This window comes from Chiloscyllium plagiosum, unplaced genomic scaffold, assembly GCF_037043375.1.
Source record: "Chiloscyllium plagiosum isolate Xiang-an unplaced genomic scaffold, Cpla_swu_hap1 HiC_scaffold_3, whole genome shotgun sequence".
NCBI classification, from domain to species: Eukaryota; Metazoa; Chordata; class Chondrichthyes; order Orectolobiformes; family Hemiscylliidae; genus Chiloscyllium; species Chiloscyllium plagiosum.
Window position 1 is genome coordinate 112,300,186 of NW_028270141.1, and position 13,510 is coordinate 112,313,695.

Here is a 13,510-nt window from a genome sequence, read left to right on the forward strand (position 1 = left end):
GCTTTTAAAAGTTCTTGCCTAATACCATCAAAATTGGCCTTTCTCCAATTTAGAACTTCAACATTTAGATCTGGTCTATTCTTTTCCATGACAATTTTAAATCTAATAGAATTATGGTCGCTGGCCCCAAAGTGTTCCCCCACTGACACCTGCCCTGCCTTATTTCCCAAGAGTAGGTCAAGTTTTGCACCTTCTCTAGTAGGTACATCCACATACTGAACCAGAAAATTGTCTTGTACGCACTTTTCAAATTCCGTCCAACTTAAAACTTATTCAACTCAAAACTTAAGTGAATATTGTCTCTTTATAAACTAAAATATTCCATATATTTTTCTTGTGGTTCACTTTCATTATATGTACCAGTGATCACAAAACCCCAGGCAACTTCACAGATTTAAATGGCTCTGCTGTAAGCTCCTGATAGAACAATCTGGGAAATCAAAGATTTCATTTTTCAGTGGGTTACAAAATGAGGAATAGAGCTGGTTCACCAACAACCCTGTTCATCCTGTCTCAGGGATCCCGAAGACAGCAATTCACAAATACATGTTTAGGGATAGAATAGAAGCAGCTTTACTGACAGTAGGTGCCGTTAAGATTGGTCTTGTGTCACTAAGATGGCTTCTCTAACTGTGTTACATTATTCCCAAACAACAGGTCAACTGTGATCTCTTTTAATGTATGCATACAAACAAATAATCAGGAGGGGCTTTTGCAGCAGCAGCAGCAGCGTCCCTGCCTCTGAGCCAGGCCAGACTTCAACCTCTTCCACACAGTTCTGTCATAACACATCTGAACAGGTGTTTAACAATATGCACACAAGCCAAAAAGACTGGAATGAAGTTGGTATCAACCACAGAACAAACTAAACTTTTCTCACTACTACAATGACAAAAACAACTCAGAACAGAATCACCATCTTCAAAAAACACAGCAAACTGTTAATTGAAGGAAAATGTATTGCTGTAGTCTCAAAAAAAAAATGAAAAATGCTAACTGAAATTTAAAGTTATATCAATTGTGTTGTAACTAACTCCAAAATCAACTCCATAATTGTATTTAACGTATGCACATTACAACTGATGAACAATAATCTTCTGATCAACTTATCTGGAGTATTAATTTATTTACCTCATCCAAGTTTTTAATATCAATCAGTTTCTCTTGAATACCAATTGGCATAGATTGTGTTGCAGGAATGACTACTTGTTCATAGACTTTGTTGTTCTCTCGCTCAACTTCTTCTGAAAGATATATCTGTACAACAGTAAAGCACATATGTTAGCTCATGAATAGATTAAGATGTTAAGAACAGTTGAGCATAGTTAAGAATTAAGCATTCAGCTAACAACTGCAAGACAGTCAACAGATCTTTATTTTCATTGGCTATTTATTGATTCAAAATCAACTTTTAAGACCACGTTTATAGTGACTATTTTTATGCGCATGGAGGATCACACAAAAAAGATCTAATGTCAAGTACAATTGCTTTATTAACATTTCTCGTTCATACTCCAAGATGCAGAAATCAAACTCATTTCCCACCACAGCCATCCTTAGCATAAACCATGAATTTAATATTTATGTGCTCCTAAATATGATCTTCATGGATATTTTTCCACCTACTCATTTTTAATTTGCTTAAAACCAGTTACACATTTCTCTTTCTAATGAAAAATCAATCTAAAATATTAACTTTATTCCTCTGTCTACTGATGTTATCTGAACATTTTGTTTTTTTCTCAAAATCCAACGAATACAACTTGAATGGACAAAGTCAACAAAAATCATACCTTTGCACCAGCAACAAAAGCTGGGGATTGCTTTGCTTCACTTTTTGAATCATAAACATGTGGATATTTGATTAGTTCATAGTCATGCTGTCTTGTCAGAATTGGTGCTATCCGTGCATTCTGAAGAGCAAGCTCTCTATCAAATACAAAACAGAAAATGCAATTTCAAAATCGTACCTGCATATATGTCTTGAAACTTAACTAGACCTAATTTTCCCTCTCCATTTTACTCTAATTGGAATATCCATCCTAAAACTGACATTTTAATGAATCTTCACATAGCAAAAAAACAATCCATTCAGGCTCAAACTCTACTGCAGAGGTGAAGTATAAAACAATTCCACTCTGTAGCAGAGAACTGTAGTACTGAGGAAGTGATCAGATACATTCTACAAGATCATAAGAAATAGAAGAGAGCGACAATACAACCTGCCTACTGTGCTCTCTATTGATAATGACCATGGCAAATCTTGGGCTTCAACTCCACTTTCCCACACATTCCACACAGCCCTCGATTTTGTAAAAAGTGCTGCAATTCTTCAGAATTTAAGTGCAGAAATTTCTCAATATGGCCTGAATGATTAACCTATACTCCTGACAGTGTGTGTATGTTTCTATATCACAGAGAGGGAAAACAATGTTTCACTATCTGCCCTATCAAGCCCCTTCAAAATCTCGAATGTTTTAACTAGATCACTACTCATGCTTCCAAACTCCAAAAAAAATCCCATTTACCCAGTCTCTCATCTTATGCCAACCTTCCATCCCAAAAAAAAACTAGTGAACTTTTCCTGTGCTACCTCCAAAGCAATTCCAGGTAGTTTCAGAGTTGCAAAAAGGTTCCGTTTTGGAATCCATTCACAAGTCAATTGGTATGCAAATCAGAACATAATGTAGGACAATGTAAAGCAGCTGTTTGTAAGCACAGGAAATGTTTGTATATTGAATCTTTAAAATGACACTCCTGTTTGGAATCACGTTTGTAAGTACAGGCATTTGTAAGTCAAGCCATTTATAGAATCAATAACCCCCTGTACACCCTTACTTAGAGTGTCCAAAATTGCATAGTATTCCAGGTGTGATTTGAGCAAAGCACCATACAGTTTTGGAAGACTCCCTTTTCTTTTTATTCCTATCCTTACTTGGACTATACTCATCGTAATTTTGCAGGGGGCGGGGGGAAGGTGGTGGATCTTATAGATAGATATACAATTATGAAGAAAATAGATAACTTAGAATAAGGGAGATTGCTTCCCGTGGCAGGTGAAACTAGAACTCGGGGGCAGATTTAGGACTGCGTTGAGAAGGAACGTCTTCACTCAAAGGTTGCGAATCTGTGGAATTCCCTGTTCAGTGAAGCAGTTGAGACTACCTCATTGAATGCTTTTAAGACAAAGATAGATAGATAGAGTTTTGAACAGCAAAAGTATTAAGAGGTATGATGAGCAGGTGGCTAAGTGGAGGTGAGTCCATGAAAAGAGCAGCCATGGTTTTAATGAATGTGGAGCAGGCTCAAGAGGCCATGGCCTACTCCTACTCCTTTTTATGTTCTGACCGTTTTGCCAAAATGCCATTTACACACCTAACTGCTTGTGGGACCTTATACAAGCATTCCCATGTCTCTTTGAATATTAGGATTTACAAGTTTCATGCTTTTTAAAACACTGCTTTGATATTCTTTCAAAAATAAAAAGTCTCACATGACCCACTATTCGCAAACTTTTTGCCCATTCACTTAACCTGTCCATATCTCTTTAAAAATGCATGGTCCTCCTCTTACTTGCATTCCCACTTAGCTTTGTATGATCTGCAAAGTTAAATACATTTCCCTCTATCCTTTCATGCAAGTCATTAATACAGATTGTAAATAGCTGAGATTCCAACAACTCTACAGGTCATAGCCTGCCAACTTGAAAATGCTCCACTCATCTCTATTGTATACTTCCTATTGATTAATTTATCTCCCAGGAATGCGAGTGTATCATCGATAACTTCCTAAATCCTTAGAATGTGTACCAGCCTTTGGTTTGGAAAATGCCCTTTGAAAATCTAAGTACATCAACTGATTCCGCATTCCAAGTTAATTCTACAAAATTTGATCAATTTGTCAGACAGGATTCCACTTTTGTAAAGCAACATTGAATTTCGGCAACCATTCTATGCCTAAGTCTGTCTTTGAGACTATTTTAATAAGGGAAGTCATTATTAAGCTAACTAGCCTTAGTCCCCTGTTTCTCTCTCCCTTCTTTCTTGAATAGCAATGCTGGATCTACTAATCTGCTGGGGCAATTCCAAAACATACCATTGCTGGATCAGAACTTTCCATACTTAGATAAGCCCATGTAAGTCTAATAATAAAGTAATGTTGATAGTCAAAATAGCCAAATAAACTGTTGCCATATATGTGAAAATCACAAATACAGTTGAAGGCTTAAAGCAAAACTTCAGCAATATCTTTGAAGAATTCCTAAAATCAGTCACCCTTTAATTTGTCTGTCTTCAATGATTTGCGATGATTGACCATAATGTCCATGCCTCTAATGTCAGACCATCATGGCAATGATACTCTTGTAAAGAATGTTATCTTTTTATTCTTCTGCACTTCTGTTTGTGGACTGAAGTGTGAAAAAAACATTTTTTTAGAAAACAAGTTGCAAGATTACTGCACTTTTTAAACGCAAGTTATCTGATACTTGCTGTAAGTGCTTGTTCAAGAGCTCGACAAAGTCCAGATAAAGATGAGCTGGAATAATGGGCTATGTAAACCCTATAGACAGGAACTAGTGAACTGCATTCCCAGTCTTTCCTTCCACATAACACCTTTTTCTTGAGTCTTGTTTGTGTCTGGGTGTCTGTGTATATGTGCAGTTTAGGAACAGATTAGAGGTTTAACTAGTAGAGTTGCATACAGATGGTTCAAATTGTTTACCTGAGCTACAGCATCTCATTGGGTCCCATGATGAAGCATGATTATTAATACAGCAATTTTTTAATTAACAGTGCCTATGAAATCAGGAATGTACCAGGTGATTTGCACCATATATCGCTTAAATAATAATGTAACTTTGCCTTGAATAAAACTTAATAGCATGCAGCCTTCTCACTTGTACACTCAACTGACTACAAGGATATCACAGAGGTTGTGATAATGCACTAAACGTCTGGCATTTGAGATATATAACGTTTACCAATTTAACTTGCAGAATTCCTAAGATCAGTCATCCTTTAATTTGTCTGTCTTCAATGATTTGCGATGATTGACCATAATGTCTGTGCCTCTAATGTCAGACCATCATGGCAATGATACTCTTGTAAAGAATGTTTTTTTATTTTTCTGGTTTTTGAGATATGTAAGTTTTACCAATTTAACGAGTGCCAATTCATAAGGAGCCAGCTAAAACAAAGTTTTATGTATTATAAAGTTACAAACCAATTCTTGAGATTTTTCTTTCCAAGTGTATTTTGATTAAAAAGTGCTTTTACTAACCTTTGCTACTGTGGTAATTTCTGCCAAAAAAAACTCAACTCATCTGCAATCATGGAAATACTGTTTGCCAGTTCTTACACTTTTGTTTAAATCTCAATTATAGGGAAAGGAGACACAGAAACAACGTGATGAGACAATATAATGGAAAGAGATGCATTATAAAGTGGAAATTAAAATCTAGAAAAACCTCACAGCAAATGACCAAGGTCAGGAAGGAATACCACAGTTAAAGAGATAATATTCACCCATTAGGGCTTTGCTAATAAGCTGCCTCCTCCTTAAGATAATTCATTTAGTTCCAATCAGTCGCTGCACAGTATTAGTAAGTGTGGGCATGCAAAGTAATGCACAATCTTACAGTTTTAACGGAGTTAACTTCTATGATGAAATTTACTCAATGTGAGACAAACTTTACAATAAAATGACAGTGGGTAGAGGGATCTTCATACTTGAAAAATAAATCTAGCATTTTTTCCTGTGGTGCATACCAGAACTGCAATTTATCAGCATGGGGCAGAGACCAGTGCTGGAATCTGGGAACTACAATGGGGTCTTCTAGCAATTTAAATGGGCATGAGAAACAATATAGAAGGAAATTGTGAAACAATTGGCCAAGTCCTGGGATTAGGGATTACTGGGGTAAGGGACCATGAAACACGGGACAATTTGGGATGCCATCTACAGCACTGAAACTATCGATAAATCGTCTGGCATCTCAGTTTGAACTGATCTGACAAAAAAGTGAGAGTGTGTGTATGTGTGTGTGTCAGATCTAGCAGCGCTTGGGAGGTAGGTGCAGCAGAAGTGGACCTAACCACCAAGTAAAACATCCTCATCCTCTAGTAATGCATTCCTGCCCACCAAATTCTCCAACCATTTCCAGATCCTTTTGCAATCTCAGGCATTACTGATTGCAAAAATGCAATTTGTGTTTAAAAATTCCCTTTGTCAGCTAAAATTTTGGACAATTCAAAATAAAATTCCTTTTTACTTACAAGTTTTACAATTAACAAATTACTTAAGCAAGTTGCAAATATAATTTTGATTAGTCTTACCTTTGTAAACGTAACTCTTTTGGATCAAAGTTTTGCAGACCATCTCCTGAAATTTCGCCCTCATCTTTTCTCTCTCGCTTGGCTTGACGTTTTTCTTCTCTACGATACTGTTTTAACAGTTGCTTTTCTTGTTCAGAACGAACAGTGACTTGACAGCCATAAATGGGTTGTGCATTTCCTCCCAAACACTTTTTTGAAGCATCTGTTGAGTTAAATCAGTTGTATTTGGCTCTCCGTAAAACTTGCACTTACACACCACTAATGATCAAGACAGTCACAAGATCATTATCAAACAGAAATTGACCCCGAGCCACATATGGAGATGATAGGCCAAAGATTTGGTCGAAATGGTAGGGCCTTAACGAGATCATAAAAGGAGCAGAGCGCTTAGGGAGAGAATTAACAGGTCAGCAATTTTTCTCCATCTATATATTGGAAGAATTACTGAATGCAAATGTGACATAATAAAACAATTCATTTTATTGAAATCATTTTTTCAGACACAGACTTAATGACAAATAGAAATTATTTTGGTTACAAAAGACATATTTGTATCAAGCTGTGCTGAGGCTATATACATCCAATCAAGCCAATTTATGATTGCAAAAGTCAGTCAGTTCTAGGTTTAAGAATTGATCTTTTTCCTGCCTAATTTTCTGGTCTGCACAATTCCTAGAATCCCAACAAGGTTCAGCCCAACAAGTCCACACTAACCCTCCGAAGAGTATCCCACCCATACCCATTCCCCATTACCCTACATTTACCCCTGACTAAAGCACCTAACCTACACATCCCTAGAAACTATGGGCAATTTAGCATGGCCAATTCAACTAACTGCACGCATTTTGGATTGTGGGAGAAAACCTGACCATCTGGAGGAAACCTACACAGACACGGGGAGAACATACAAATTCCACACAGGCCAGAGGCTGGAATTGAACCCAGGTGCCTGGCAATGTGAGGCAGCAGTGCTAACCACTGAGCTACTGTGCCGCCCTCATGCTCTACATAATCAAGTATAGCCTCAGGAACGTGACAAGAGAGGAATACAACTTAGCCTAAATAAGGGAAGGATATCAAGCCCAGCCACATGCAACCATGTTCCTGTCCCAGGAATGACTCCAAATCATTGGAGAGCTTTCCCCTGACTCCCAGTGACTCTAGCTTTGCAAAGGCTTCTGGATGCAAAACTTGATCAAATGGTGCTCTAATGCCAAAGGCTGTTACAGGCCAGTCATTCCAACCCCAGAACATCACTCATGAGTTCTTCCGGAAAGTGATCTAAGCCCAACTGTCTTCAGTTGTCGAGAGTGTGGTGCTGGAAAAGCACAGTAGGTCAGGCAGCATCCAAGGTGCAGGAAAATCAATGTTTTGGGCATTAGCCCTTTGTCAGGAAGGGCTTCAGTTGTCTTCAGTTGGTTCAATAATCTTTTCTCAAAGAAATGGCCACAAGTGTGATTTTTCACTCATGAATACACAGTATGCCATACTGTTTGCTACTCCTTGTATAATGGAGTATTCTGTGCCTACATGTACCAGACCTGGACAACACTGAGGTTTGAGCTGATAAGTGGCGAGTAACATTCAAGGCAGACAATTGCCAGACAGATAATTTCAATGACCAAAAAGCAAAAACCTAAAAATCTTCCGTTGACATTCAACAGCAATACCATCAAATGAATTCCTGAACAACGATTGAAAACTTAAGTAGGCCACCCCTATAAATCTTTTGGCTACAAGAATTAGAGGATAGAAGTTTCTGCAGTAATTCATATCCTAACTCCCCAAAGCTTATCCAGCAGGTACACAGCAGAAGTCAAGAGTGTGAAGGAATACTCTCCATTTGCATAGAAAAGGACAGCTCCAACAATACTCATCACCCAGCTCAAAGCAGCTCACTTTATCATCATCCAATCACCTTAAACATTCACTTCCTCCATTAACAGTACGCAGGGACAGCTGTAGCTATCATTGAAGCCTACTTCAACAGCATATTCCAAATCTCTACTACTCAGAAAGGCAAGGGTAGCAGACATATGGAACATCAATACTTGCTAGTTCCCCTCCAAACCACATACTATCCTGATGTGAAACTATATCACTGTTCCTTCACCGTCACGAAGTGAAAATTCTGGAATTCCCTCCAAAACACCTGTGAGCATTCCTAACATGGTCTGCAATGGTTCAAGAAGCCAACTCACCCCCACTTTCTCAAGGACAACTTTGAGTAGGCAACAAATATTGGTCTTGCCAACAGTACTCACTTAACATGAGGATTTAAAAAATAAGCTTTTCCATAAGTGAATACAGCGCTAATCTTTTTAAAAACATTTAATTATGGGACATCACACTTGCAACATTCAGCTCAAGGTGCATAGATCTCTAGGTTCAACAGTGTATGGAAACTAAGTGCCTGAGGACTTACACTTATCTTCACAGAACATTATAGCCAATACCCAAGGTTGATAAGACTATTCAGAAGAAAAAGTTAGAATTCAAGGTTGTAACTCAAGGTATAGAATATTAAGCCATGAGATAATGTAAAACTTTTAATTAAATCTCAAAAACAGTACTACATGCATTACTGGACTGCATTTTACAGGAAGGATACTGATGTTTTAGAGGGCATGTAATGAATATTCTGTTTGGTATGTGGAAGTACAAATAAAGATTTGAAAAATTTTTGTATAGCAATGTAGATTGTGAACAGAAAAATTTAATATCATGACAGTCTCAAAATTAAAACAGATATTCTAAAACAAGCTAGCAAAAGATTAACTAGTTCTGTATCATCTTATGCACATATTGGCACTACCTTACAAACAAGAATTTTCAAGGATGGCAGAATCATGAAACTTTTATTATTTGTTAATCTGAAAAGTTTTCCTTCTTGGATAGCATGTAACCTAATTCGGACTTTGAAAATTGTTCTCTCACTTTGAATCTAGTCTGTCTCTTTTCAAAACAATTACCACCACTCCTCAAAAATACATCCAAAAGCACTGTCCTTGGGAAAGTTCAGCTTTCCTTTCCTCTCCAAACTCATTGGTACCTCCTAAATGCACCATTCCTGCAAGTATGGATCACTTTAAAGCACTAAGTTATAACTGCTGTTATACCCAAACTAAAGTTATAAATTGGATGTAATTGCATGACTGCATCTCTTGAATATTATCCCTCTGCAACCTTTCTCCCGCCTTGGAAATAATCAACCACATCACCTTCTTCCAACCATGTTTGATTCTATTTTTCGCTTTTAAATCAGAGTATCTCCAGCAATGGATTTCTTTCCCCAAAAAGATATTTCTAGGGCTATTTAAAGATCTGCCCCAATCCTTTCCCCTTTCTTGTCTACATGTTGCCCCTTGCCATCATCATATGCAGTCATAACTCATCTGGACATCTGCAGTGACCTATCTTTATTCAACCATCTCTCCTAACCCCTTTATGCTTTCTCTTATCTTAGACTGACATTAAGTCTAGGATAGCTCAACATTTTTTATAACTAATAACTACAAAACCAAATCCATGGTCTTTTGTCCTTGTCAGAAAACTCAACATCTTCTAATCCATATTTTGATTTTGCTTCTAACAAACATACTGGGATTTTTAAAAAAACTATAAACATACTAAATAAATGCAAGTTATCCTGCTGTGCTGTTCTCACTAATACCACCTCCTAGACAAGAGCTTTCAACAGTCCTGAAATGATTTCAAACAGAGGATCAGCATATTTTTTCTCCAAAAAGCAATGTCCTTACCCTGAAGATATCGGAGCTTCAGATCTGTGCTGTGGGTCAGAGCGTTTTCTACAATCGCACTCCTGTGTTGCAGAACCTTCTCTATTAGCTCAAATCCTTCAGGTCCAAGAAGTTCAAACAGCTAAAACAAGAGAGTATTTTGCAAATAACAAGTTCATTGCTTTTCTGCCAGAGAATTAACAATATGTGCTAAAATGTAGAATTGATCGCTCATAAAATAAGTACTTGAATTATGCAGCCGCCTGACCACAGGAATGGTTTAGTTGCTTTCTGATCAGGACATTTAAGATATTTATTGACTGTATCATGGATTGACAAATAATCATTAACTCCATAGCATTTAAATTTAATTTATGGGTGCCCACAGCTATTCAGAAAAAGAAGACAGAAAACAAAATTGTTTTCCACTCAGAATGGGATAATTACCCAAGTATATTAAAAACCAGCAATACCTGAAGCAGTATTTTTCAAGAGCTACAGTATCACATTCGACCTTAAATGACTGTGATAAGCTTTAACACTGAAACATGAAATTCAAAATGAACTTATAACACTGTGATTTCTAAGTCTATATTTTAGAATATTTACACCAACACAACCGTACATATACATGCACTCACACACTCTCATGGCTTTCTCTTCTCACAGTATCTCTGAGGTTAGGCTGTTGTAACTGGGTTTGCTCCTTTTTTTTGAATGGAAAAACATTAAGTAATGCGACCGAAATGTTTGGAAAGAAGTTCACAAACAAAACCTGAATGACTGCAACTACACAGTTTACGCTCTAGCTACACTTAGGCTGGCTTACCTCATTTTGAAGTTCATCATCACTTTTTGTAGATGCCAGCATCTCAAACAACGTTCCGCACAAGTCATCTGTCATTGGTCTATCTGAGGAGTCTTGTAAGGTTCTAATAATATAGTTATCAACCTCTTGCCTTAAAAATGAACCATCCACTTTGTTTGAAGATTTTAGGTCTGAACTATCAGTTGATCCATTTTTAAAATCTCCTTGATGATTGTTTAAATACTTAATATAATCTAGACTAAAATCTTTTTGGTTGTCTGTCTGCCAGTTCAAGGGCAACTCTTCTGAAGGTTCCAAAACAAATGAGTCAAACGAAAACTTAATAGTTTTACCAAAGTGTACATGAGAATTTTGTCCTGTAGGTTCATTTGCACAAAGTAATTTCTGTAATTCTTCCTCACTAAAATTTGAAGCTATTCTATATACTGCATTACAGGCAGTAGTAGCAGCTGAAGAAGGAAATGGCCCAAACATTTGTTTAACAGCTTTTGTTTCTTCATGTCCAACGTGGTCCTTATCATGAAATGTTTTGAAGAGAAAAACTGCTGCACTTTCAACAGTCTCCTGTTCATGTTCGATGCCAACTGTGAAGAAAATTTAAATTTTTACTTAAACAATTGAAATTTCAGCTGAGAGTTATACTACTATACAATTTTACTACAAATCAACAAAAATTGTGATGAACTTCAACCAAAGACTGCATTAATTGATAATTTGTCCTAACATGTGGTAAATCTTTAAATCATGCATGATGCCTAAAAAAAATGCTTTCATAAAATGGCATGTTACAATATGGATTTTCTAGAGATACCTATAAAAGGCAGAAGAGTTTGAAGATCTACCAACTTTATTTTCAATTCTTTTAATGTGCACACCAGTTCATAAAAAATGCAACTTAGATAATTCAAATTTCCAGCCATGTCACTACAACATGCATACAATTTTTAAAATAAATTTAATATGTATTGAAACCTACATTAAAAAGGTCCTTGGGGTCGGTATTTTCTAATAAACCTGTACAATTATGTTATTACATATTTCTGGAGCAGGTGGGACCCAAACCTGGGTCAGAGATAAGGGCACAACAACTGCACCACAACAGTCCTAGTCCCTCAGTGGTTTCCCAGAACCAACCATGCACAGCTGCTTCATCAGGGTCCTTCCCTTCACCATAAGGTCTGAAGTTCACTGATGATTACACAATATTCAGTATGATTCATGACTCCTCAGATACTGCAGTCATCCATGTCTAAATGCAGCAAGACATGAACAACAACCAGGCTTGGGCTGAAAACTGCCAATTAATATTTACTGTACAGAAATACCAGGCAATCAGCATTTCCTAATAAGAGAGAATCTAAGCATTGTTCCTTAACATTCAATGGCATTACTCTCACTGCATCCCCCATACCAACATCCTGGGAGTTACCAGTGAACAGCAACTAAATTAGACTGGCTATATAGGTAATGAGGGGATAGCACAAGGTGGCTGAAAGTTAAATGGGAGTGTGTTGGGTGGGGGAGGTAGCTGGGAATGCAGTAGGCAAATGAAGGTTGGGTGGAGATGATAGGTCAGAGGAAAGGGTGGAGCAGATAGGTGGGAAGGAAGATTAACAGGTAGTACTGCCCCCTTGAGCTGTCCTGAGTTGGAAAATTGGAATTGGGGCGTGGGGAGGGAAAATGAGGAAACTGATGAAATCCACATTGATCCCGCGTAGTTGGAGGTTTCCAAGATGGAAGTGAGGAGTTCTTCCTCTAGGCATCAGCTGGCTAGAGTTTGGCGGTAGAGGAGGCACAGGACTTGCCTATCCTTGGCGGAGTGGGAGGAGGAGTTAAAGTGTTCGGCCACAGGGCAGAGGGATTGTTTAGTGTGTGTCCCAGAGATGTTCCCTGAAATGTTCCACAAGCCAACGTTGGGGAGACAAGACTCTGTGAAGGACATGCAAGTCCTGGGCCTCCTCCACCACCAAATGCTAGCTACCTGACAGCTAGAGGAAGAATGCCTCATCTTCCACCTTGGGAATATCCAACCATATGAGATCACTGTTGATTTCACCAGTTTCTTCATTTCCCCTCCCCCCACGTTACCCAGATCCAATCTTCCAACTCTGCATCGCCCTCTTCAACTGTCTACCTGTCAATCTTCTCACCTATCACCTGTCAACTCCACCCTATCACCTTCATCCCCACTTTCATCTACCTATCACATTCCCAGCTACCTTCCCTCTCGCCCAACCCTATCCCATTTATCACTCAGCCACCTTGGGCTACCCCTTCGTTCCTGAAGAGCTTATGCTTGAAACTTAGATTCTCCTGCTCCTCGGATGCTGCATGACCGGCTGTGCTTTTCCAACACCACACTCTTTGACTCTGATCGCCAGCATCTGCAGTCCTCACTTTTTCCTGGCTATATAAGTACCTGGTTACAAGAACAGGTCAGAGGCTAGGATTCCTGCAGTGAATAACTCACCTTCTGATTTCCCAAAGTCTATTCACCATCTACAAAGGCACAGCAGAAATTCACCATTTCTGAGACACAGCTTTTCAACCCCACAACCACTTCCATCCAAACTGACAAGGGCAGCAGATACATGGGAACAGCACCA

General features: G+C 38.1%; 1 protein-coding gene across 2 annotated transcripts in view; it reads right to left on the minus strand.

Moving 5' to 3' along the window:
* ascc3 (activating signal cointegrator 1 complex subunit 3) overlaps positions 1–13,510 on the minus strand; it is a 544,034-nt gene that overhangs the window by 485,736 nt on the left and 44,788 nt on the right. For both annotated transcript variants that reach the window (XM_043687007.2, XM_043687008.2), the window contains exons 4-8: positions 10,905–11,488; positions 10,097–10,217; positions 6,336–6,537; positions 1,794–1,929; positions 1,132–1,257 (exon numbers count right to left, since the gene is read on the minus strand). In XM_043687007.2, coding sequence (XP_043542942.2) covers positions 1,132–1,257; positions 1,794–1,929; positions 6,336–6,537; positions 10,097–10,217; positions 10,905–11,488 — 1,169 coding nt within the window. The remainder of the gene's footprint in view (positions 1–1,131; positions 1,258–1,793; positions 1,930–6,335; positions 6,538–10,096; positions 10,218–10,904; positions 11,489–13,510) is intronic.